This window comes from Cervus elaphus, chromosome 5 (genome assembly GCF_910594005.1).
Source record: "Cervus elaphus chromosome 5, mCerEla1.1, whole genome shotgun sequence".
In the NCBI taxonomy this organism is placed as follows: Eukaryota; Metazoa; Chordata; class Mammalia; order Artiodactyla; family Cervidae; genus Cervus; species Cervus elaphus.
The window spans coordinates 96,960,704-96,986,612 of NC_057819.1; the positions used below are offsets into that span (position 1 = coordinate 96,960,704).

At 46.7% G+C, this 25,909-nt stretch overlaps 1 protein-coding gene and 1 pseudogene across 1 annotated transcript; one reads left to right on the plus strand and one right to left on the minus strand.

Annotated features, from left to right (window-relative positions):
* Positions 1-3,721: 3,721 nt before the first annotated feature.
* On the minus strand, positions 3,722-25,891 carry SHPK (sedoheptulokinase). Its single transcript, XM_043903426.1, has 7 exons — positions 25,488-25,891; positions 20,527-20,668; positions 13,447-13,630; positions 12,523-12,675; positions 10,810-10,985; positions 8,116-8,316; positions 3,722-6,784 (listed from the first exon to the last, which is right to left on the minus strand). Exons 1-7 carry the CDS (start codon positions 25,761-25,763, stop codon positions 6,372-6,374), a joined length of 1,545 nt encoding a protein of 514 aa, XP_043759361.1. The 5' UTR covers positions 25,764-25,891; the 3' UTR covers positions 3,722-6,371.
* Positions 14,127-15,551, plus strand: LOC122694554 (annotated as a pseudogene).
* Positions 25,892-25,909: the final 18 nt, after the last annotated feature.

Consider the following 25,909-nt stretch of genomic DNA (forward strand, 5'->3'; position numbering starts at 1 on the left):
TGCTGACTATTTTCCCAAAGCCCGAGAAGCCCCAATCACCCCCCTCCCCCCCGCTGCCTACAAGGAAAAAGTCCAAACCCTCAGTCCAGCATCCACCACCTTTACCAACATTCCTAGCCACCACTCCCACGACACCCTTGCATTTGCCCTACAACCAGGTGACACCAGACAATTCATCACGCCCTGGTCAGGCCGATCACTTGGACATAAATACATTTCCCTAGCCAGATCTCGCTGCCTAGAATGCTGAAGAAAGTGGGCTCTGGGTTTGGAATCCTAGCGTTGTGATCTTAGGTGAGTTACTTAACTTTTTGTGTCTCGGTTTCATCATCTGTGAAACAGGGATAATATACCCACCTTCTAGGATTATCATGACAATCAAATGAGTTCAAACAAGTAGAGTCTAGATTAGCTTCCAGTCCATCACAGGCACTCTAACACTAACTGGTGTTGGTATCAATGGACTGAAACTCTCTGAGGTTTAGTTCCATGTTTCTTATATGAAGAATGAATTGCTCCTCCTTCCTGGCATGTGGGTAAACCTGTTATGGCATTTATTTCATTCTCTAGTGATGGGAATTCAACAACACATCACTGTGCCTGATAGAACCCCCAGCGCTGAGTAGACGATTCATCTGGGTCTATGCTGTTGACTTTCCAGGCACAGTCTCTACCATGGCTGTAGCGGTCAGGAAAAATTAAGTGAAGCTGTGGTAACAAACAGCCCCCAAATCCCAGCAATATCAAACGTCAAAGGTTTATTTCCTGGTCACACCTCAAGTCACTCACTGGGTGAGGGCTCTACACCACATTGCCCTCAACATGGGACCCACGCCAGCAGAGCCTCCTCTCTGGGACACCTGGGGTCACTTACAGCAAAGGGAAGGGAGTGTGGCAAATCTCAACACTTGCTCCAAAGGGCTTCTGCCTGGAAGTGACACACTTCTGAAAGAGTCAATTCCTAGGCAGGTTTATAAGAAGTCTGGGGTCCCTGAGGAGGAGAAAATGTTCCAGAGCCCTTGAAAAGGAGAAAGGGGTATGGGGCTCTCAAGGAGAAAAGGATAAATGTTTTTTTCTACATTGCTTTGTCTTAGTCAATATAACAATGTATCCTCCTCGAGGACATGTTTCTCCTTAACAAGAACCTTCTGACTGACCCTGTCATCTTGAAATGTATATGATGGGAGTGGGTCTGGTGAGACCTATATGTTGTTAGTTCTAATCTTGTTAATTTAAGATGTATGTTGTGGGAGTGGATCTGGTAACAGTATATAAGGCCTTGATAAGACTAGCTGGGGGGCACTCTCCATCCCCCTTCTGATGTCTATGTCAGTGAAGATTTCTCTGTCCCTTTTCACTGTAATAAAACTCTGCTATACAAAACTCTTGAGTAATCAAGCCTGGTCCCTCGTCCCGAAGCTAACTCTTCTTCTTCGGAGATCGTGAATCCAGCATTGTTCAGCTATCATCTTGGGGGCTCGTCCGGGATCTTCAGGACAAGGTAAGAACACTCAGAGCTCTATCCTCTCTGCTTTCTCAGTATACACGTTTTCTGCTCTACTTGACTAACTCCATGGTGTGTTTGTATGAATGAATGACACGCCCTGCGTGAAGTAAGTGATGAGCCCTGCTCTGTGGTTTTGCGGTGCCTCATAATGACTGAAGGCAGCCCCCAAAAGGGGAGCCGTGTTGGGGGTTTTTACCGACCTGCCAATGCAAAGAGACACCCAACCTCCCTGAGAGGGGAGTGACCAGAAATGGGCGAAGTGTGTGTACCGAACTTTCCTTTTCTCGGTCAACTTTTCCTGGTCTCTTTGACCACTTCATAATTTTGTGGGGAATTAGAACTATTAACCTAACCTGTCAGACCATAGGCTTTCAAGGGACCTGTAATCCATGCCATCACAGTGTACTTTTACTTGGACCCTAAGCTTGGTAGTCATGGGGAACCCCAAACTTGCTGGGAGGCACATTCAGGAATGAGGCGGAACTCTAGCTCCAGCAGCAGTTTCAGGGCAAGGCAGAGCTCTAGCTCCAGAATTGTTTCTCAGGCTAGAGGTCACTCTCTTGGCTGCCTGCCTCAGGGGCCAGCAACCTGAAAGTGAGTCTGTCACGGCTTTGCCTCCAATCTATGTGGATAGAAGCATTGCTGGTGACCATGAGGACCCAGACCAGGAATTGCAGGATCTGGTCATATTGGAAGTGCAATGGGCTTCTTCTATTGGTAGTGCTAGCTCTTAGCAGACCAGAGAAGACTCTCTGATTGCTTCTCTATCAATTCCCTAGATACTCCTTTTGTGGAATCTGTGGAAATGACCTGGAAGGATTGGTCCTAGTAGCTTGAGAACAAACATCACTTTTTCCTCACTGGCCAACCCTTTTGCTATCACATATACTGGCGTGGTGACACTCAGAAGGGACATCTTGGTTGCTGTTTATCCCTTTGTGACTCACCATTTCTTGAAGGACTCAAGCGAGGGTGTGCTAGGACTTTAGACTATGCTAAGTTGGCTGACATAGAACAGGGAGAGAAGGAAATTCCTGGTAAATTTCCTAGATAGACTATGGGAGGTTCTCTGAAAGTTTACTGATGTTGATCCTGAAAATGCAGAAGAAGGAATAATCTTAAAAGATACATTTCTCACTCAGCTCCAAATATCTGCTGCAAGCTATTAAAATAGGCATTTGGACCAAATCAGTCTTTAGAAAGAGCTGTTGCAGCTGGCTCAGATGATATATTATGGTAGAGAATACAAGGAGGAAAAAAAGAACCAGGCAAAAGACTGAAGCCCCAACAATGGCTGTTAGATCCACTCTGAAACAGCCTGAGAAAAATGCCCAGAGGAACCCAGGTGAAAAGGGACAGGCTTGTTATTACTGTGGAAAGGAGGGGCATCTTAAGCGGGATTGCCTTCAGGCATCTAAGCAGCCCCTCAGGTCCATGTCCGGTCTGTAAAGGACCACACCTGAGAAGAGATTGCCCTCTGAGGCATACGCCCCAGGGGTCAGACTCTCAGGACAATCAAGACTGAAGGTGCCCAGGGATCCCCACACAAGTCCCTGTCCTAATAACACCTGAGGAGCCCCAGGTATTAATAAACTGTGGGGAACCAATCAGTCAGTTTTCTTTTGGACACTGGGGCAACTCTCTCTGTGCTCACTGAAGCCCCTGGCCCACTTTCCTCCTGATCCACTACCATAATGGGACTGTCTGGATGAGCCAAACATTATTATTTCAATTGTCCCTTAAGCTGAAACTGGGACTCTCTGCTGTTTTCTCATTGTGCCAGAGTCTCCCCCACCCCTTCCGGGTCCAGACCTCTGTTTTCATGAATATGGAACCCTCTCTTTTTAACTGAACAAAATGTAAAAGTTTGGGCTGATGAAAAAACTGAGTCAAGCACAAAATACTGTTCCTATTGTTATCAAGCTCAACAACCCTCACTTATTTCCACGTCAAAAGCAGTGTCCCCTAAAGCCCGAGGTTAAGGAATGGGTGAAATCTTACTCATGGTGTAAGTGGGATCTTAAACTCTAAAGTTCAGAGTGGCAATGGTCCACCTTTAAAGCTGCTGTAAGTCAAGGGGTGTCGAAAGTTCTAGGAATAGAATATCACCTACACTGTTCCTGGAGACCCCAATCTTCAGAAAAAGTTGAAAAGGCTAATGACATTATTAAGAGGCATCTGTGTAAGCTAACTCAGGAAACACAAGACAGTTGGTTTAAAGTTTTACCCATAGCTTTAATGAGGGCTTGAACTGCCCCAAGAAGGAACTGTCTCTATGACAGACTGTTTTTGCACACAGATATTGTCATATATCCTGAAGCTTTAGAATTAACCATGTGACTCAGGTTTCAGCTTTTCAACATCCTCATCAATTGAAGCCTTCCCACGGTGGGTTTCTCTACTTCAGGGAAAGGACGTTCTTCAACTCTGCAAATACCTTCACCGACAACAATCATATGTGATGCTCTACTTGATCTGATGATATCTAATGATCCTAAGATGGACTGGTATAACATATTGTACCTTAACTATGGACATAATGTTACTTTTAATTTTGATTATGTTTTAATTTGGTTTAATTACTCTTTTGCCTTACATCTGTAACTGTAAAATGGGGTTTGTTTCTAGCCATCGGAAAGCTTTTAGGTTACAAATGGTTGTTCAAGCTCCTACAAGTGCCACAACCTCCTCCAACTGTTACTTGAGGCCCCTGGGTCAGAGACCCTCAATATGAGAGTTAGGAGAATATGTTGCCTCAACAATTTAGGGATGATGCTCCTCAACAGCAGGAAGTGGTCATGGGATGAAAATGATGCCCCTTTCCCTTGGCAATATAATTCTCCTAAAAGAAAAGAGGGGAATGAGAGAGTCAATTCCTAGGTAGGTTGATAAGTCTGGGGCCCCTGAGGAGGAAAAGGGGCCTAGGGCTCTTGAGGTAGGGGTCTGGAGTTCTCAAGGAGGAGAAAAAAAATGCTTTTTTCTTTAAGCCCAGAGCTGATGATTACACAATAAAACAACTCATCTTGCTCAAGGATATATTTTCCCTTAAATTCTGTACCAATGTAGGACTCTGTACCAATATGGCAACAATGTATCCTGCTTGAGGACATACTTCTCCTTCTTGAGAACCTTCGGACTAATCCTGTCATCTTAAAATGTGTATTATGGGAATGGGTCTGGTAAGATCTTTCTATTGTTAGTTCTAATCTTGTTATCTTAAAATGTGTATTGTGGGAGTGGGTCTACAAACTTGAGACATTCTTTTGGTTTACTGCAATAACCAACTAAAAAGTATATAACTCTCTTCCTAAGACTAGCAAGGGGGGAACTCTCCATCCCCCTTCTGATGTCTATTTCAGAAGATTTCTCTGTCCCTTTTCACTGTAATAAAACTCTGCTATACAAAATCTCTTAAGTGATCAAGCCTGGTCCCTGGTCCTGAAAATAAATCTTCTTCAGAGATCACGAATCCAACATCGTTCACCATATGCTATCACTTCTGCTGATGTTTCACTGACTGAAACAAATCAGGTGGGGAAGTCCAAGCCTACTTTGCGTTTAAGATCAGGATGTTGGAAAACAGCGCTAATGACCCAGTTCCTCAGCTGAGGCTCAGGCTGGTACCTCCTAAGCATGGGAGCAGAAGTGAGTGGTTTATTACTTCAGACTGGGAAATGAAGCCGCAGAAGCTGTACCCAAACTGCTGCAGAGGCTCCAGGCCACTGGCAAGACAAACAGCAGCAGAACTGCTAGCTAACAAGCTTGGACTGTGCAAGGCTCAGCCCTGAGAGATACAGTGGACATGCAGAAAGGGGAAAGAGAGTTTCAGTGCTTTGCAGGACACCTATCCAGCTCCTGATCCTATATTTACAGTGTCCACCCCAAGAATTCTGGGAATGCAAGACAGGCTGCCTCCCTGACGTCCTCCTCCCGATGGACAGGGCTTTTTGCTATCCTTTGGTACATCCCAAAGTGCCTTCTCTCTCAAAATGATGGTGTTGACTCATTCTGGCCGAGAGAAAAATTCCATGACTTTCCTGAGTGATCCCCAGCTGCTTGTCTCAGTAGAACTGTGGGGCAGGCAGGGCTTTGCATGGGACAGAGCCCATGCATGGGATTCCCAGAGCCATGTCCAACCTCCCAGACCCAGTTCTGCAGCAGCGCCAGCCTGGGGCATCAGGACAACGGGTTCTCTCTGCTTTCTCTCTGGCAGGAGCACATACAGCTGCATCCCTCCCCTTGGAAGGCCTCCTGGGGATGTGCAGGGGCAAAAACACACTGCTGCACAGACACACTCCTAGACAAGGGTCTTTCTGCTGCCTGGCCAGACTCTTGGGAACAATATGCCTGAATGGTGGGGCTATACAGCATCTGTCCCCCTTGCTGGTCGCATCATCCACCTTTCCTTCCCTCTTCTGTGCCTTCAACCAGCTGTGTTGTGAGAACATAGAATGGGGTGTTCTTAGTTGGAGCCCACAGCCACCAGACTATATTTGGTGTCTGAAGCCCACATTTATTTTGTCTACAGATGAATCACAGGTGACCCTGTTGACCAAGATGCTGGGTTACCATCCCTTTTCCTTCTCTCTTTCTCTTTCCTTCCTTCTTTCTTTCTCTCTCTCACATTTACATTTGCAACCAGCTCTCAGGTGAGTTTCTTTCAGAAGGCACTGATTTGGGATCTGGTTGATGATTCCTGGCTGCATTATGAGTGTGTGCCCCAAAGGCTGACTCTTGAGGCCCCAAGAACAAGCATTGCTTAAAAACTGCCCACAGAGCTGTCCAGGAAAAGGGTGACCCCCAAGATCGGGTCAGGGACGTTAATTAGAAAAAATTTGCAACAGTACTCTGGCCAACAAATGTGCTAGGATTTCTGCTGGCTAAGGCTTCTCTGGAGCATGACCAGAGCGGCCCCCACAGCTGCGTCTACATCCTGTCCGTAGGACACCGGCAGAGGGAATGCCCTCTGCACCTCCTGCTTCAGCACTTCGTTCCTGGACAGCGCACTCCCACTGCCAATCACCCGCTCCACGCCCCACTCCCGGAGCTGCTGAAATGGAAGCATTGAATGCAGGTTCTGAATGATGCCTCTGCACAGGGCCCGGGTCACATGCCCCAGGGAGAGGTCAGAGGAGGAGATTCCGGTCACTGAGGCCAGCTGGTCCGGCAGATGCCTCTCGCCCAGCACTGTTGGAGTGATGGTCAGGCAGGTGTCTCTCTGCTGGGCAGCTGCCTGGATCATGCATGAGTACACCATGGATTCTTCAACCTCCAGGCCTGCCAGGGACAGAGAAGGTCTGTGTGAGTTCAGGCACCCCCTCGCTGCAGGCTATAGAGTTCCCAGGGGGGCAGGAATGGGTTGACTTGCTGCCCCTCCTCACTGTAGAGGGCTGCTTCCTGGCTCAGAACTCACACAGTCTGGCTGACTGTGCTCAGCCCCAGACCCCAGCCAGCTCTGTTACTGCCCACCCCAACCCAGCCTTCAGGGAGAGATCTTGTATGCTGTGTGAGTCCTAACCATCCCACAGCTGTGGGATGCTTGGTCCCAAGTGGGCCAAATGCATACACTGATCAGTAAGTATCATCACAGCTACTATTAGACTTATTAGCGGTGTCAGAGAAATCCCAGGACCACAGTCTAGCCTGCCCCTCGGCAAAGGTTGAGAACCACCAGTCTAGACCAGAGCTTGGAGTTCTGAATCACTCAAGGATCTTATTAAAACACAGCTTCTGGCTCACTGTGCCTGGGATGGGGCCCCAGCTTCTGCATTTGTCATCAGCTCCCAGAGGAAGCCAGTGCAGCTGGCCTGAGGACCATGCTTTTTGAGTAGAAGGTTCTAGATCAGTGCTTACCACCACGTGAGAGCATCAGAATCACCTGGGGAACTTTTAAAAATATATTTTATTCACTTATTTGGCTGTGCCCGGTTTTAGTTGCAGCACGTGGGATCTTCAATCTTTGTTATGACATGCAAACTCTTAGTTATGACAGCATGTGGGATCTAATTCCCTGACCAGGGATTGAACCTGGGTCCCCTGCATTGGGAGTGCAGAGTCTCAGACACTGGACCACCAAGGAAGTCCCACCTGAGGAACTTTTACAAAATCCCATGCTCAGGCTCCCCCTTCCCTAAGTCAAATACTCAGCATTTCTGAGTAGGACAGTATTTCCAGTGCTGAGAACCTCCAACCAAAAGCCACTGTAGAGTCTCATCAGTAACACATTTAACTCCCATGTGCTGCAACTAAGACCCAATGCAGCCAAATAAATAAGGAAAAAAAGAAATAAGGCAAATCTCAAATACATGGGACCCCGAGGCTTATTGACCTAGAAAGTAACCCAGTGGGGCGAGAGAGAGCGGGCAAATTATCAGGATATTCTGCAGTCAAGGTTAGAAGTAGTACTCTCAAAAGACAGTAGGCAATGGCAGCTCAGAAGATGAGAGTAAAGAAGGCTGCCAGCTCAGATCCGTACAGAAGGAAGGAATGTGCCAGAACCTGTTTGAGTCTGAAAGATGAATCTAGAAGCTTATTGCACATTCAGCACCAGGACACTGCCACACAGAAGGGACAAGCAGAGAACACACCCCTGAGTGGGCCACCCTTACCTAGATCCGCCATCCACTGGACCAGCATGTGGACAAACGTGGCCAGCACGTTGCCCCCATTGAGTGACGCTGCCACAGCCAGGTAAGTCCTGTCAAAGTACGGGAAGTAGGCAACTGGGGCTGCGGGGTCTGGAGTCTGTGCTGGCTGGAATCCTGAAGGCATGGAGGCTACCAGCTGAACTGAGGTGCTGATGTTGAGAACTGGGGTCCGAGGAAAGCAGAAGTTAGGCCTGTTGGGCTAACTCAGAGGCCACAAGTCACAATGGGGCTGGGGAAGTATGTCACAAATTTCTGGATACTCCTCCTTTCAGGAGGCAGAGACTAATTGAAATAAATCAACTGGACTTCCCAGGTGGCACTAGTGGTTAAAAAAAAGAAAAGCCTGCCTGCCAATACAGGAGACATAAGAAACACAGGTTCTATCCCTGGGTCAGGAAGAGCCCATGGAGAAAAAAATGGAACCACCCACTCCAGTACCCTTGCCTGGAGAATCCCATGGACAGAGGACCCTGGAGGGCTACAGTCCATGGGGTTGCAAAGAATCAGATATGACTTAGCAACTAAACAACAACAACAACAACAAAGGATACTACTGATCAGTTTTTAAACTAAAGTTTGAATTGTAATAGTTCCAACTGATGGAGGAAAAAAGATGTGATGACAAAGAAAACCCAAGTACGATGAATGAATTCTCTGTTCCCCTTGATAATAAGGCCCTTGATAACAAATGGGCTCTCAAAGTGGGCCCACTCAGCCTGGTTGCCTTGAGGATCAAATGAAACACACAGTCTGCAACCACCTTGCTGGGGCAGGCAGGCCCAAAGTCCAAGGTCTACTCTACCCCAGAAGGGGCAAATGACAGCCCCCAGACAATATCCAGCCTGGCCATATGTTTTTATATGGCCTAGGAGCTAAGAGTGGCTTTTGTATATATATCATTTTTAATGATAAGTTTATTGTGATGTATTATAATTCAAATAAATTCACCATAAAATATACCCTTTTCAAGTGTACAGTTCTGTGCTTTCTAGTATATTCACTATATACACTGTATATAGTATATACACAGGTAAACATCACTGTGATCTAATTTTAGGACATTTTTACCACTCTGGAAAGAAATCCCTTACAGGTTAGCAATCAACCCGCACTCCCAGTCCTTGACAACCATGAATCCTCTTTCTGTCTCCATGAATTTGCCTATTCAATTCTGGACATTTCCCAGGAATAGAATCATACACTATGTGGCCTTTCACTTTCCTTCCCATGTTGTAACATGTTATCTCTGTGGATATACCACATTTAAAAAATTCATTTATCAGTTGATGAACATTTGGGTTGTTTCTGACTTTTGGCTATTATGAATATGGCTATGAGGAAAAATTGTGTACAAGTTTTTGTGTGGACACGTGTTTTCAAAGCCCTTGAGTATACACCAAGGAGTGGAATTGTGGGTCATGGTAATTCCATGCTTAACTTTCGGAGAACTGTCAGACTGTTTTCCAAAGTTCAGTTCAGTTCAGTCACTCAGTCATGTCTGACTCTTTGCGACCCCGTGAACTGCAGCACACCAGGCCTCCCTGTCCATCACCAACTGCCGGAGTCTACCCAAACCCATGTCCATTGAGTTGGTGATGCCATCCAACCATCTCATCCTCTGTCATCCCCTTCTCCAGCCCTCAATCTTTCCCAGCATCAGGGTCTTTTCAAATGAATCAACTCTTCACATCAGATGGCCAAAGTATTGGAGTTTAATCTTCAACATCAGTCCTTCCAGTGAACACCTAGGACTGATCTGCTTTAGGATGGACTGCACCCTTTTACAACTCCGGTGGGATATTCTTACCTTTTTAAATGCTTGAAAAGAAATGAAAAGGAGAAGACTATTTCATGAGACATGAAAATTTTATGAAATTCACATTTCAGCCTCTATAAATAAAGTTTTATTGGAACACAGCTACACCCACTCACTTATGCATTAGCTAAGGCTGCTTTTCTGCCCCAACAGCAGTTAAGTAGTTGTGGCAGAAACTAAATGGCCCACAAAGCCTGAAATATTTACTACCTGGCCCTTTACAGGAAAACTTTGCCAACCCCTCTGCCCTGAAGGGCAGCCTCCACCTCTCTGTGATTCTCTCACACCAAATACAGGAATATTTGCACTTCTAATCAGATCCAAGAGAACTTTCATTGACACACACACAGTAACAAAAACCCTCATCTACTCATACGTTTCCTTGGTCATGGAGACACACAGAAACCAGCCAACTAGAGAGAGTCATTTTCCTCACCTGGCCCTAGAAAAGAAAGGCACTGGCCGTGCTCAGGGCTGAGCGTGTTCTGCTAGATGATAAGCTCCCTGGGCAGGGGCTTCACCTGTAGGGATGATGGTGGGGTTTTTTGTTTGTTTCTTTTGTTTTTTATTGGACTGTATTGCGGCCTGTGGGCTCTTAGTTGCAACATGCAGGATCTAGTTCCCTGATCAGGGATCAAACCTGGGCCCCCTGTATTGGGCGCACTGAGTCTTAACCACTGGACCACCAGGGAAGTCCCGAAGGTATTTTTCATGCTTGCAGGACAACGGTCAAGAGGACACTGAGATGGCTGGTTATGTGTGCCCCTCGGACCCTCACACAGAGCTGAGGCTTATGAGTCCCCGGTAGAGTCTGAGGAGAGAACCAAAGAAAGACTTACCAGCATCGGTCTTTTGGGCCATGCAGGAATAGACGGAGGCCTGCAAATCACCCAAGGCCACGCCCACCTGCGTCCCCCTTGGGATCTCAAACCAGGCCTGCGAAGTTCTTCCTGCCACGCTGCCAGGCTCCGCTACGTCTGGGAGCAGCTGGACGGGAAAGCCAGCGGCCGCCAGTCTGCAAATCGAAAGTGGACAGCCTATCTACCTGGTGCTGGGTCTTCCGTCTCCTGTTGCTTCCAGGAAACTGAGCAAAGAAAAGTGCCCTGCGACACACGTTCAAGGAGAGAGGGCAGAATCCAGTGTACAGAGGGCCCTTTCGCCTTTTTTTAAAACCATGAGATGTCTTGAGTTTTTTAAGAGTTTGGGATGGGCCTTCCAAGGAAGAACATAACCAGTTTAAGCAGAGGTGATCAGAAAGGATTGGCTAAGAAGCAGATCGGCATCTGCCCTCCTGTGTTTGAGGGGCGCACAAACACTCTGCAGAGGGGGGCAGTCAGAGTTTTAGAGCCAAGTCACAGTTGGTTAGCACAGGCCAAACCAAAGTCAAACCCATCAGTCTCCTGAATACCAAACGTAGTCACCACTCAGGGTTAGTGAACATGGGGCTGTCAATTTCATAAAACATGCTAGAAAGTCCTTTACCTGAACTACCAGGCGCTTTTTGTTTTATTACAGAGCTCAGAATTTGGGGCCTGGAGGAAGTGAATTTATGGACCTCTGGACCTGAAAAGGCAAATGATTGTTTCAAAAGAACTTAAAAGGTATCCCTCAAGCCTACTCCTTCCATTTCTTAACCCTACTTTTAAATATATTATAATAAAAATTAATTTTAAAAAAGAAAATGCATTTAAAATATTATCAAAAACAGTCAAATACCTACGATAAATTTAGTAAAAGATGTACAACTCTATGCATACAAACCATTATTAAAAGGAATTAAAGATTAAAAAATAAATAAATGAAATGCTTTTAGAGGTTTGTGTCATAATATATATATATATATAAAACGGTGGTGGGGAGAGATAGTTAGGGAGTTTGGGATGGACATGTACACACTGTTATTTTTAAAATGGATAACTGAGGGACACACAATTTTCACGGTCAGGAGCCTGCCGTGTACCCCTTTGCCTGACAAAGCAATAAAGCTATCCTTTTCTACTTCAAAAAATAAATAAAATAAAATGGAAAGCCAACAAGGACCTACTGCACAGCACAGAGAACTCTGCTCAATGTTACGTAACAACCTAAATGGGAAAATAATTTGAAAAAAAAAAGCAGATACATGTTTTTGTATAACTGAATCACTTTGTTGCACACCTGAAATTAACACAACATTGTTAATCAACTACACTCCCATATAGAATAGAAAGTTAAAAAAAAAAATGAGATAAAATGTATTTAAAAATGAAAGTTGTCGTTTAGCATCTACGGGCTGGGTCCGGGATTCAGGAAGAACCGGGGAGGGCACCCCAGGCCCGGGCAACAGTGGAGGAGCAGGAGAGTGTGGCGTGGTGGCAGCACCCCTCCCCAAAGACTTCACTTTATGGTCAGGCCCACCCACGCCCAGGGGCTGGACAGACTGGGGTCTGTTGGAACCTGATTCTTGGCCTCATGGCATCCTCCACTATCCCCAGATGGGAACGCCCCACTGAAGCTCCCGCTTCAGAGATTCTACCTTTCAGCCTCAAGCCAGCCTGTAAGGTTATACTCACATCTCCAAGTTCCAGCTTTGGCTCCTGGTGTTGAAATAGCCCCAGCTAGCAGCATTCTGGTCGGACATCAAGGGTCTCGCCAAGCCGCACAGCATGGCAACCACATAGTCATGGATGGTGCCAGCTGTATCGTAGGACTTGAGGAAGTCCGGGCTGTTTGTCATACCCAAAACAATTCAGCGTGGTTTAATATTGATTGAAAGGCATGAGTCGCAGCTAACTGAGGGCGGTGTGGACTAGACATGGCATAACTGGGCAGCAACCAGAATCCCACAGCTGAACTTCCCAAGGTGAGGACCTCCAAACGCCTCCACGCCAAGCTGGCCGGAGTCAGCCTTAGGGGAGGGTATTCATAGGAGGACACATCATGCCTGGGAAAGCAGGACATCAACCATTCTGAGCAGTCCTGACCCCACTATGAACCCATCATGTGACCATTGGCAACTCCCTTACCCTCTCTGGCCCCTTCTTTTCCCCTCTGGGTTAGAATCGGATAACCAACAAGCCCCCTCTGCAAAATGAAGAAGCAGTGGTTCCAAGTCTAGGTCTTGAGACTGTATCCTGTACAGGGCCACGCTCACTAAGGGACAGTCCAGTGTGGAGTGATGATGACCGGCTAGAGGTACAGCTCCCTAGCCACTCTCCTGCATCAAAATCATAGTGCTTGGGCTCAGCTGTGTCTGACTCTTTGCAACCCCATGGACTGTAGCCCTCAAGGGTCCTCTGTCCATGGGATTTTCCAGGCAAGAATGCTGGACTGGGTTGCTATGTCCTTCTCCAGGGGATCTTCCCTGACTCAGGGATCAAACCCACGTCTCCTGTGCCTCCTACACTGCAGGTGGATTCTTTACCCACTGAGCCATCAGCTAGCTGCTCTCATTCCCCTGAAAATCCATCATTGATTCAAAGAACAGTCGTCCTTACCTATTTTTCAAAAGCCAGAAGATGGTTGCACAGCCAAACCCCGTGGCCACGCTGAGATGGGATTCCGGCTGCGGCAGAGAAGCCAGGAACTCGCTGCTACACCGGCCGTCCTGCCATGTGACCAGGTGGCTCACAGCTCTAGGCTCAAACACAGGGGCGGTCCCTGCCTCTGTCCATGCACAGCCTGGAAGGAAGATGACAAAAAAAGGAGAATAGGGCCACTGATGGGCAGCAGCATGTCCTTGAGACGACCCTGCTAGTGACCTTACAGGACGGACTTCATCACCCGTGACAATGCTTTATTCACACACACGGGTCCTGGACAGGACCCGGAAGAGCAGGGAGTGGATGTACCTAGAGATGGTTACAGTGAGTGAAGTCAGTCAGGCACAGAAGGACAAGTATCATATGACAGCCCTTATATGTGGGATCTAAAAAACAAAAATGGTACCCATGAACTTATTTACAAAACAGAAATAGAGTCACAGATGGGGAAAACAAATATAGTTACAGAGGAGGAAGGGAAGGGATAAATTGGGAGGTCAGGATGGACAAATACAAACTATTATATATAAAACCGATAACTGGGGACTTCCCTGGTGGTCCAGTGGCTAAGACTCCATGCTCCCAAAGCAGGGGGCCTGGGTTCGATCCCTGGTCAGGGAACTAGATCCCACATGCGGAATTAAAGTTTCCGCATAGCAGATCGATCTAAGATGGCGACTGTGGAACCGGAAACCACTCCCACTCCGAATCCCCCGCCTACAGAGGAAGAGAAAACAGAATCTAATCAGGAGGTTGCTAACCCAGAACGCTATGTTAAACACCCTTTACAGAACAGATGGGCACTCTGGTTTTTTAAAAATGATAAAAGCAAAACTTGGCAAGCAAACCTTCGATCGATCTCTAAGTTTGATACTGTTGAAGACTTTTGGGCTCTTTACAACCATATCCAGTTGTCTAGTAATTTAATGCCTGGCTGTGACTACTCACTTTTTAAGGATGGTATTGAGCCTATGTGGGAAGATGAGAAAAACAAACGAGGAGGACGATAGCTAATTACACTGAACAAACAGCAGAGAGGAAGTGACCTCGATCGTGTTTGGCCAGAGACACTGCTGTGCCTTATTGGAGAATATTTTGATGACTACAGTGATGATGTATGTGGAGCTGTTGTTAACGGTAGAGCTAAAGGTGATAAAATAGCAGTATGGACTACTGAATGTGAAAACAGAGAAGCTGTCACACATATAGGGAGGGTATACAAGGAAAGGTTAGGACTTCCTCCAAAGATAGTGATTGGTTATCAGTCCCATGCAGACACAGCTACTAAGAATGGCTCCACCACTAAAAATAGGTTTGTTGTTTAAGAAGACACCTTCTGAGTATTCTCATAGGAGACTTCATCAAGCAATCGAGATTTGGGAGCTGAACCAAAGCCTCTTCAAAAGCAGAGTGGACTGCATTTAAATTTCATTTCCATCTAAATGTTGCTAAGATATGAGAGAAGTCTCATTCACCTTTGTCTTGTACTTCTGTGTTCATATTTTCTTTTTTGGCTAGATTGTCCATTATCCCAATCAAAGAATTACAATACACATCATCCCCAGAATCCATAAATGTGTTCCTGGCCCACTCTGTAATAGCTTAATAGAAATAACCATTACAAACATATTTGACCCATCTACAATATTAAAAAAAAAAGAAGAACTTGCATTTCTATACCTTACAAGAGAATGATTTTGTTTACGTTCCATTGTATGCAGGAGCATATTTTGCTGGTTTGAAAGAGTATGATGCATACGGTTTTCTGGCAATTTTCTTTGTTTCTTTTTACAGCATTATCTGTACTGTACTCTTGCTGATGGCTGCTAGATTTTAATTTGTTTCCCTACTTGATAACATCAGTGATTCTGATTTCAGTTTTTCATTTGTTTTGCTTTAGTTTTTCTTTCTCATGTAACATTGGTGAAGGATCCAGGAATATGACACAAAGGTGGAATAAACATTTATTTTGTGCATTCTTTGGTAATTTTTTTTTTTGTAACTTAAACTACAACGCTTTGCTACAAATTTATGCATTTCATTCAAATCAGTGATCTATGTTTGTGTGATTTCCTAAACTTAATTGTGGATTATAAAAAAGGTAACATCATAATTACATTCCTAATTAGAATTAGTATTCTGTTTTTGTATCTTTATGCTGTATTTTAACACTTTGTATTACTTAGGTTATTTTGCTTTGGTTAAAAAATTGGCTCAAGTAGAAAAGCGGTCACATTCATATTAAGACAGTGTACAAAACTGTAAATAAAATGTGTACAGTGAATTGTCTTTTAGACAAAAAAAAAAAAAAAGATTCCGCATGCCACAATGAAGATCAGAGATCCTGCATGTCACAACAAAGACCCAGGGCAGCCAAACAAATAAACAAGATTTTTATTTTTAAAAAATAGATAACTAATAAGGACCTACTGTATAGCTCAGGGAACTCCACTCAAAACTCTGTAATTGTCTATATGGGAAAAGAATCCAGAAAAGAGTGGTATAGGTATATGGATCACTGATTTACTTTGCTGCGTTGTAAATCAACTACTCTCCAATAAAAGTTATTTTTAAAAACAGAAAAAGAAGTAGAGCAGGGAAGTGGTCACAAATGTATGTACCTGAACCTTTTTAAGTTTCACCTGGAAAATAGGGGTAAGCGGGCAATGGGATGGCCCCCCTTAGGGTAATCTACCCTCAAAGCCACATTTCTGCTTAAAACAGGGAGTCTAACCCCTACACTAAAACTGGACATCTGCAGCTGTTTTTTTTTTTCAACCCTTTTATCTGCTTCCAAAACTCTTTTGACCCTTTTTAAAAAACTTCTAGGACTATCATTTTTATTTTGTCTGTGTTATAAAACAGAGTTTTTACCATGTACCAGGGATTGTTCAAAGCACTTTCAAAATATTAGTTTATTTAATCTACACATTAGCCTTACAACATACGTGTGGTAAGAGCTCTAGAGCACAGGCTCAACAGCTCTGGCTCACGGACTCACTTGCTGGGAGGTATGTGGGATCTTCCCAGATCAGGGATCAAACCGGTGTCCAGGGAAACTCCCAGGAACAGTATTTTAAAAAACCAATTTTCCACTCCCTTTGCCAACTCTTGACATTCTCAAACTGATTTCTTATAATCCAATGAGTAGAAAAATGATTTCTCACTGTCATTTTCATCTGCATTTCCCTAATTAATAGTGACACTGAGCATCTTTTCAAGTGCTTATTAGCTATTTGTACTTTCTCTTCTAGCATCTGCCTATTGGTTTCCTTTGCCCATTAGTCCACAGGGCCATTGGTCCTTTCTTTGTTACTCATTCTTCATAGGCCCCCAGCTTCATCCTTTGTCTACTATACACTAGTGAAAATGTTCTCCCTGCCTGCTGCTGGCCTTTTAGCTTGGTTTTATGATCCCCACTTGTCTCCTGCCATTACTGAGCCTGAATATGGAATGTGGAAACTGGCATAACCACAGGCCTCTCAAAAGACACTAGTCACTCCCTCTCCTCTCCTCCAATGGGCTCGCCTGTGCCCTCATGGAGGCACTTAGCTCTCTGCTCGGGTTGCTGGTGTCCGTCTGTGCTGACCGCCTTGAGTGAGCCCTGGCAGAGGAGGGCTGAATCCCCATTCCTATGTCTCCTGTGGGGCCCAGCATGGAGCCTCAAGTATTGCAGATTCTGAAATCAAACCAAATTATGGCCACTGTTAAAAGCAGAACGACTTGATCTCAAATAGGATTTCACTTGCTCCGCTAAGCGGGTTATCATCATGGTTCAAATGGTGGCTCTCCTCCTCCCCATAAACAGAAACCAAACCAAGTAGGTGGGCAGGCGGGCTCCATGAAATATTAAGAAGCTCTCTCCGCCCATATGGATAATGGTTTGTGTGGTTGTTACAGAGTCCAGGAGATGGGCAGAAGGGAAGGCGTGTGACCAGACCACAATCATTAGATCTCTGCTGTCCTCTCTGGGAAGGGTTTTAGTATTAAAAGGATGTTTATTCTCATTAATGCAAAATTAAGGAGTTTAAAAAGCTTTTACAACCCAGACTCTCCCCGAGAGGTCAGCACTAACACCCTGACCGGCCTTTGGCTCTTGCTACTGATCGGAGCCAAGCAGCCCCTGTGGGCCCTGCTGGTCTGACGATGGGCAGACAATGAGAGAAGAGGAGGGGGAGAGCCTGGGCTGGCTTCTGCACTTACCCAGGCCTATCCTGGGGACTGATCAAAGGCTGCATCACCAGACCCCCATCAAGCTGCTCAAAAGCAGGTCGCCACTCACTTGGCCTAGGGGAATCAGAATTGCTGATCCTCCAGGCAAAGGAGGGGTGAATCCCACGTTCAGATCTCCTTAACTACCACCCCTCCCCCAGTAGCCACCATCCTCTGCTTAAAACACCTGCAGTAAAACGTTGATATTTTTGAAGCTGGGTGATGGGTGTGTGTTGGTTCATAACAACATTGTTCTCCCTACTTTTATGTCTATGTAGAACTTTTATATATATATATAATTTTATTTATTTATTTATGGCTGTGCTGGGTCTTCATCGAGGTTTCCCTGATAGCTCAGTTGGTAAAGAATCTGCCTGCAATGCAGGATACCCTGGTTCAATTTCTGGGTTGGGGAGATTCCCTGGAGAAGGGAAAGGCTACCCACTACTTCACGGGCTTTTCTCTAGATGCGGAGAGCGGGGGTTACTCTTCGATGCAGTGTGTGGGCTTCTCGTTGGGGTGGCTTCTCTTGTTGCAGAAGCACAGGCTCTAGGGGAGTGGGCTCAGAAGTTGGGGCCTCCAGCCTCTAAAGCACAGGCTCAGTAGTTGGGGTGCACAGGTATAATTGTTGGGCAGCATGTGGGATCTCCCCAGACCAGGGATCAAAACCATGTCTTCTGCATTGGCAGGTGGATTCTTTACCACTGAGCCACCAGGGAAGCCCCGAACATTTTAGAATTTTTAAAAAATTTTTTTCATGCTTGCCATAACAGAAGCTCACCACTTCCTACAGGAGCATGATCCTTCCTTCCTTGGACATTCTGTTGGGCTGTTCCTCCCTTCGTTGAGCTTCTGTGGCTCTGGTCTTCCCAGAGACCTTTCAAAGTTCAGTGTCTGAAGTCAGACAGACTTGGGTTTGAAAGCTGGAGTCACCACTTGCTGTCATATGACCCTGAGCATATTATTTTATAATCTCTCTGAACCTCCACTTCTCATCTGCTCAAGAGGGACAATAATGTCACCTATGTCATAAGGGTGTTGGGAAAATTCGATGAGATCACACAGGTAACACCCTAAGCTCTGCACCTGGCATGCAAAGTGCTCATTGCTGTTTTTCTGGCTTAATTCCCCTCCTGGAGGCCAAAGAGAACAAGCCACCCACATCTACACTGTGGCAGAACTTTTGAAATAAATAACCAATTAAATAATGCTTAGCAACAGTGCCCATGAAAAGGACATGGAACTGAAAATTCACAAATATCTGTGATGATGTTAAAAAACAAAAACTATGCTCAAATGCAGAAAAATTTCCTCTGTGTCTTGACATCTGAAGCTACACTAATCTCTTGGTGTCGGCACTGATGTTCCAAGATACCCGTACAAAGAAAGAGAAAGCTATGAAAAATCCTCTCGACTGAATCCAACAGAGAATCAGAAGGGATTCACTCTTCACCCTCTCCCTGTTCATGTATAATGTGTGAGTGGACAGTTCACTTTATTTCATCTTTGAACAGGACAGGATGCTCACAAAACCCAAGAGGACAGCCTGACCCTTCACAGAGAGTCTTTGACGGCACGTTTCTGGTTACTGGTGAGGCAGAAGATAGATGAGCCCCAGGCTGAGCAGCTGGAGTTTGTCCCCTGTGGACAGACACTCCAAGATGAAGATAATAGCAGGAGCGAAGGGGAGTTGCACCCTGTTCAGATAAAAGATTAATAAGAGACCGAGACTTCCCTGACAATCCAGTGGTTCAGACTCCATGCTTCCAATGCAGGGGGCATGGGTTTGACCGATGGGAACTAAGGTCTGGGAACTAAGATCCCACAACCCCACATGCCTTGTAGCCAAAAAAGAAAGAGAGAGACCGCATATTTCTTGTTCCTGAGGTCAAGGAGACATTCCCAGTTACACATGCGTAAAAAGGCTCCTCGGGGGTCAAAAAGGGAGGGAGTGCCACCCCATAGTAGGTGATGTCAACCTTCCCATAGGCCTCTTCCCTAGAATGCATCTTGACTAAGAGATGCGCACGCACACAGAGGAGGACCCTGAGATAAACTAAACATGGCAAAGCAAGATGATTAGCAGCCAGAGGAAACCCAGAAGAAATGCCCCATATAAGTGATTCAAACTACCACGGGGGCACAACTCTTTCCCTGAGCCCACCCGTGCATCTATCCACACATACCCTTTTTCCTCCTAACAAGCAATTTGCTTGTTTCACTGCGTTTTGTATCTTTGGGGAAATTCCTTTCTACAAAGCTGACAGGCCAGCACCTTGTCACGGGCTATGGGTCTAGGGGCTAGGATTCAGCTCTCTCACTGCCTCACCGACTTCAGTCTCTGGCCAGGGAACCAAATTCCTGCTTTAAGCCGCGCCACAGGCTGAGGCCATCGAAGATCACAGGGTGACTGCTTTTGCTTTGTTTTGTTTCAATGTGGACCATTATTAAAGTCTTTATAGGGCTTCCCTGGTGGTTCAGTGATAAAGAATCTGCCTGTAATGCTGGAGATGCGGGTTCGATCCCTGGGTTGGGAAGATCCCCTAGAAGAGGAAATGGCTACCCACTCCGGAATACTTGCCTGGAGAATTCCATGGACAGAGGAGCCTGGCAGGCTACAGTCCATGGGGTTGCAAAAGAGTTGGACATGACTGAGCAACTAAACAACAACAACATTGAACTTGTTACAATATTGCTTCTGTTTAACACTGGGGTTTTTTTTTGTCCTGGAGGCATGTGGGATCTTAGTCCCAGAACAGGGATAGAACCCATGCCCACAGGGTGACTGTTAACAGAACATGATTGCCCCCAAGCCCAGCATACCTTGGCCTGTTTTCCAAAACATGACTCCATGCATCTGCCCTGACACGCCGATGCCACAGACCTTCCGGAGCTGCTCCCGGGGAAGGGCAGCGAGACACTCGTGGAGGGCCTGGATGATTCTCCTCACATCCTGTTCTTGCCCCTGGAAACAGAATAGGACAGGCTGGGCAGAGGCACACAAGGGAGGAGAGGAGGGCAGAGGCGGCAGGGACTTCCTGCGTGGGGGCTGCCTAGCTAATTCCCCTGAGGTCACTTCCAGGACCTGCTGACTGGGCCTCAGGGGTGAGATGTGGGCCTGAGGGGTCTCCACCATCTCCTCCTGGAGCAGGAATGTGGCGGGCAAGGTTCTACTCCTCCCTTTACTGATGAGGGAGGGCTTGACCCGGGTTTGATCCCTGGGTCAGGAAGATCCCCTGGAGAAGGAAATGACAACCCACTCCAGCATTCTTGCCTGGGAAATTCCATGGAAGGAGGAGCCTGATGGATTACAATCCGTGGGGTCTCAGAGTCAGACACGACTGAGCAGCTTCACTTACTGATGAGGAGCCGCTGCAGCTCAAGATCAACCAATGGCCGGGCTCTGCCCCCTGCTGTGGAACAGTCTGAGCTGAGAAAAGCGCTGCCCTGCCCTACAGGCACTTACAGTCCAGTTGTGCTGTGTGCTGAGCTTAATCACTCAGTCGTGTCTGATTCTTCGCAACCTCATGGCCTGTAGTCCGCCAGGCTCCTCTGTCCATGGGGATTCTCCAGGCAGGAATACTGTAGAGGATTGCATGCCCTCCTCCAGGGAATCTTCCCAATGCAGGGATCATACCCAGGTCTCCGGCATCGCAGGCGGATTCTTTACCAACTGAGCCACCAGAGAAGCCCGAGAATACTGGAGTCGGTAGCCTATCCCTTCTTCAGGGGGTCTTCTGGACCCAGGAATCGAACTGGGGTCTCCTGCATTTCAGGTGGATTCTTTACCAGCTAAGCTACCAGGGAAGCCCTATAGTCCAGGAGGAAAGGAAAACACAAGAAAGATGTGCTGCAAGGAGAAATAAGGCAAGGTATATAGAACGCTGGGGTAGGAAAAGGATGGAACACAGCAGGAAAGACATAGACAAGAGAGGTTTCTTAGGAACTTCCCTGGTGGTCCAATGGCTAAGACTCCGAGCTCCCAATGCCAGGGGCTCAGGTTCGAGATCTAGTCAAGGAACTCTATCGCATTTGCCACAGCTAAGAATTTGCATGCTACAACTGAAGATCCCTCATGCCACAACCAAGACCTGGTGCAGACAAATAAATAAATAAATAAATTTTAAATAAAAACACTTGTAACTTATTTTCAAAAAGAAAGAGAAGAAAGCCTTCCTGGTCTAAAGCACTGACAACAGGCGCTAGTGGTGGCTTCCGATCACATTCAGGCAGGCATTTCCTAAATGTGCTGAGGGGCCAGAATTTGCTCCAGGGGCATTGCAGGCCTCCCCTCCTTGGAGCAAACGCTTCATCTGTCAGCTGGCCTTGGGCTGTGGCAGTTCTTGGCTCCAAACAGATATGACCAAAGGATTAGAAAGAAGGAAGGTGAGGAGGGGTAGGATGGGGGAAAGAATGAGCAGGGAGAACAGAGCATTTTCTTGAGGAGGCAGCCCCACATCCTAACAAGGCTCTTTTTTTGGACCACCGAACCACTCGGCATGGTGTGGTCAATTAACTAGTCAATCCTAAAGAAAATCAATCCTGAATATTCATTGGAAGGACTGATGCTGAAGCTGAAACTCCAATACTTTGGTCACATGATTCACAGAACTGACTCCTTAGGAAAGACCCTGATGCTGGGAAAGATTGAAGGCAGGAGAAGAAGGGGATGATAGAGAGTGAGATGGCTGGATGGTATCACCAACTCAATGAACATGAGTTTGAGCAAATTCTAGGAGTCAGTGATGGACAGGGAAGCCTGGCATGCTGCAGTCCATGGAGTCACAAAGAGTCGGACATGACTGAGCAACTGAACTGAACTGAACTCGGCACGGGGGATCTTATTTCTCAGACCAGAGATCAAACTCGTGCCTCCTGCAATGGAAGCCTGGAGTCTTAACCACTGGACTGCCAGGGAAGTCTCCTAACAAGACTTTTTATGCAGAAGAGACTACAGGAGAACTAACTGGGCAGAGAGGAACTGCATAGATCAGCATGATCCCCCAGGAGGGAAGAACTAAGACAGCAGGCAAAGGAAGAAGGAGGCAGGGAAGAGACATTTGTTTACACCTGCCGTGTCCAACCCAGCAGTGATTAGCCACACAAGGCTAGTCCACATCAAAAACTACACACCAGATTTCAGATTTAGTAGGAAAAAATAAAGCACAATCTCTCATTAATAATTTCATACTATTACATATTGAAATGATACATTTGGATACATTGGGTTAAATAAAATAGGCAATGAAAATTAATTTCAGGGTTCCTTTTTACTGTTTTTTTAATGTGGCTGCCAGAAAATTGAAAACTACATGAGGCTCACATTTCCATCGGACAGTGATGGTTTACAGAGTTCCCACGTGGCCGTCAGTTCTCTACGAACCCAGAACAGAGAAGCTGTTCTCTATATGGCCCAAAGTGGGTGAGCTGTGTGGATGGGGACAGCGGAGGAGGGGAACAGGCTGAATGGAGTGAAGACAAGGAGACAGTCAGTGTACAGCAAGTTTTAGTGGTGAGTGTGATGGGGGAGTAATTCTTGGACAGACAATGGGTACACCCACAGTGTAACAAGACAGGTGCTGCCCCCATTCCTTGGTTCAAAATATCACGTTGTCTAAATCTAGATCAAATCCTAGAACTTCAGATTGGAAAAAAAGAGCTTAAGAACTCATTCAACCCTCCTCCTCCCCACTCCTTTTACAGATGGGGAAATGGAGACCCAGGAAGGAAAAATTAATAGCACAGAAAGGGTTGCAGAGGGAATTTCCTGGCATTTCAGAGGTTAGGACTCGGCACTTTTCCTGCCGTGGGCCTGGGTTTGATCCCTGGTCTGGGAACTAAGATCCCACAAGCTGTGCAGCACAGCCAAAGAAAAGGGGGTAGACAGAGTTTCCCTCAAAAATCCTGCTATTTTAAATTTGCAAAGAGCTAAAAGTCTGACCTTCCACATAGTTGCCAAATTTGGCCATGGAGTACACAATGTTTCTAAAGAGTGAGAAATGTGGACAGGAGGATGGAACAGAACCATCAGGTATTTCTATAGGTCAGTAATTCTTACTCCAGGGGTGATTTTTGTCCCCTGAGGGCATGTGGCAATATGGAGATATTTGGGGGTGTTGCAACTGGGGGGGGGGGCAGTTCTACCAGCATGCAATGGGTTAGAGGCCAGGGATGCTATTAAACAACCTACAACGTACAGGACAGCCCCTCACAACAAAGAATCATCCAGCCATCGAGTATCAACAGTGCCAAGGTTGAGAAATCCTGCTCCAGGTGAAATTACAATAGTGCTGTTTGTCCCAGAGTGCAACACACATGTGGAGGATGCAAGGGAGGAGGCTGTTATGAACATCTCCTAAACCCCTCCTTAGCAGGTGTGGAGCACTGCGTGTGCCTGTAAACAGAGAACAGCATGCTGAACACTGGAGGAAGCAGGGAATGTGGCCCTGTGTCTACAGCCAAGATGTGGCACTATCTCAAGAGAAAAAGGGCACTGCCTAAAACCCACTTCCTGGAATCTTGGCTCTGCTGCTCTGCTACACTGACGGGGTCCAAGCTGATGCTGCCTCCACGTCAAGGTCCATGAAGTGAGATAACGATTCTAAAATGCCCTGATGCTCCAACCAAATTAATTTTGAAAGACTCTGTGAAAATGTGATCCTGAAATCTTTATCCTCTGAAGTGCTTCTGAGCCAGATGGACTCTGGGGACTTTCCTGGCAGCCCTGTGGTTAGAACTCTATGCTTTCACTGAGGAGGGCCTGGGTTTGATCCCTGGTTGGAGAACTAAGATCCAACATGATGCAAAGTGCAGCCAAAAAAAAAAAAAAGATGGAGTGTGAACCCTAAAGAACTGAGCCCAGTTATGTAGCAAGAGCTTGTGAAAAACAAAGTTCTTGGGAATGGAGTTTGGCTCAGAAAATCGAGGTCTGTGGCCGGAAGTGGCCATAGAGGTTATCTATTTCAATTATAAGAACAAGCAGAGATCCAGAAAGTCATGAGGTTACAAAGAAAGTTCCTTGATATTAATTTCTATTATCAATAAATTGAACATTGAGCTACCTTTTTCAGGGAATGAATGGACTCCATCTCTGAGGATTAACATCCTTTCTGAACCCACCTCTTACAACTGAGCCTGCTGTGGTGAAATTCTCAATTTCTGTCTCGTAGCTTTCACAAGACACTAGTTTTTGTGTAGAAATATCAATCTGAACTTCTCAATGTCGACCTGTCCTAATGTCTTTCCTCCAAGCTCTCTCAGCCTTTGGGGTCAAGGGACTTTTGCTAGCCAAATGTTTGAGTTCCTCCACCCACAATCTATACCTGTGGGATGAGACAGGGGCAGGTTACACCTGGTTTTGCATCTGATTTCTCAAGGAAAACAGAGACACTGCCCTAGGAAACAAAGTGAATCCTGAATTTGAGGACAGGAGGCAGATGTGAGGAGCAGAGAGCCACAAGAATGAGAAGGCGGCCTGCGATCACTCCATATGCAGGAGAGCAATTTTCCCACAGGTCAGCGTACAGAAGGTGAAGGGCAGAGAGCACGGGGATCTAGCGCCGAGGGCAAGGCTCCCAAAGAAGGCCCGAGAGTGGGCAGATCGGTGCCAGCAGGTGGGAAAGCTCCTGGGAAGAGAGCTATGGAATCGAGGGAGTTGCATCAGGCAGGCAGAGATCAGGCAGGCAGAAATCAGGCAGGCTGGAGCAGTCAGGGAGACTTCATCGAGGAGGGAGAGGGTGTCCGGAGGCTCCTGGAGGCGGCGCGGCCCCAGGGAGCTGCCTCACCTGGGGCCCCGCCGCCGCGCTCTGGGCCGCCGTCTCGGCCCGAGCAGCCCGGGCACAGCTCGCCAGTACCACGAACTCGGAAGGGTCGCCGGGCGCGGCCTCCACCAGGGCCGCCTTCACAGACGTGGTGCCCAGGTCGATGCCGAGAGTGACAGATCGTGCAGCCATGACAGCGTCCGCGCCAGCACCCTTCACCCTGGACCTAGGCGCCGAGGCGGGCCCTCGCCTCCCAATCTTTCCAGCCTCGCCCAACACACAGAATTCTCGCCTTCCCATTGGTTGAGGAGGGCTGAGTTCCGCGCACTCACACGACGGGCCCCAATTATAGGCGGATCCGCGGGGAAGACAGGACCTAGAGGCCCCGCCCCGCAAGGCAGGGTGTGCAATGTTGGCCGAGGCTTCAGCTTCGCTCTCCAAAGTAT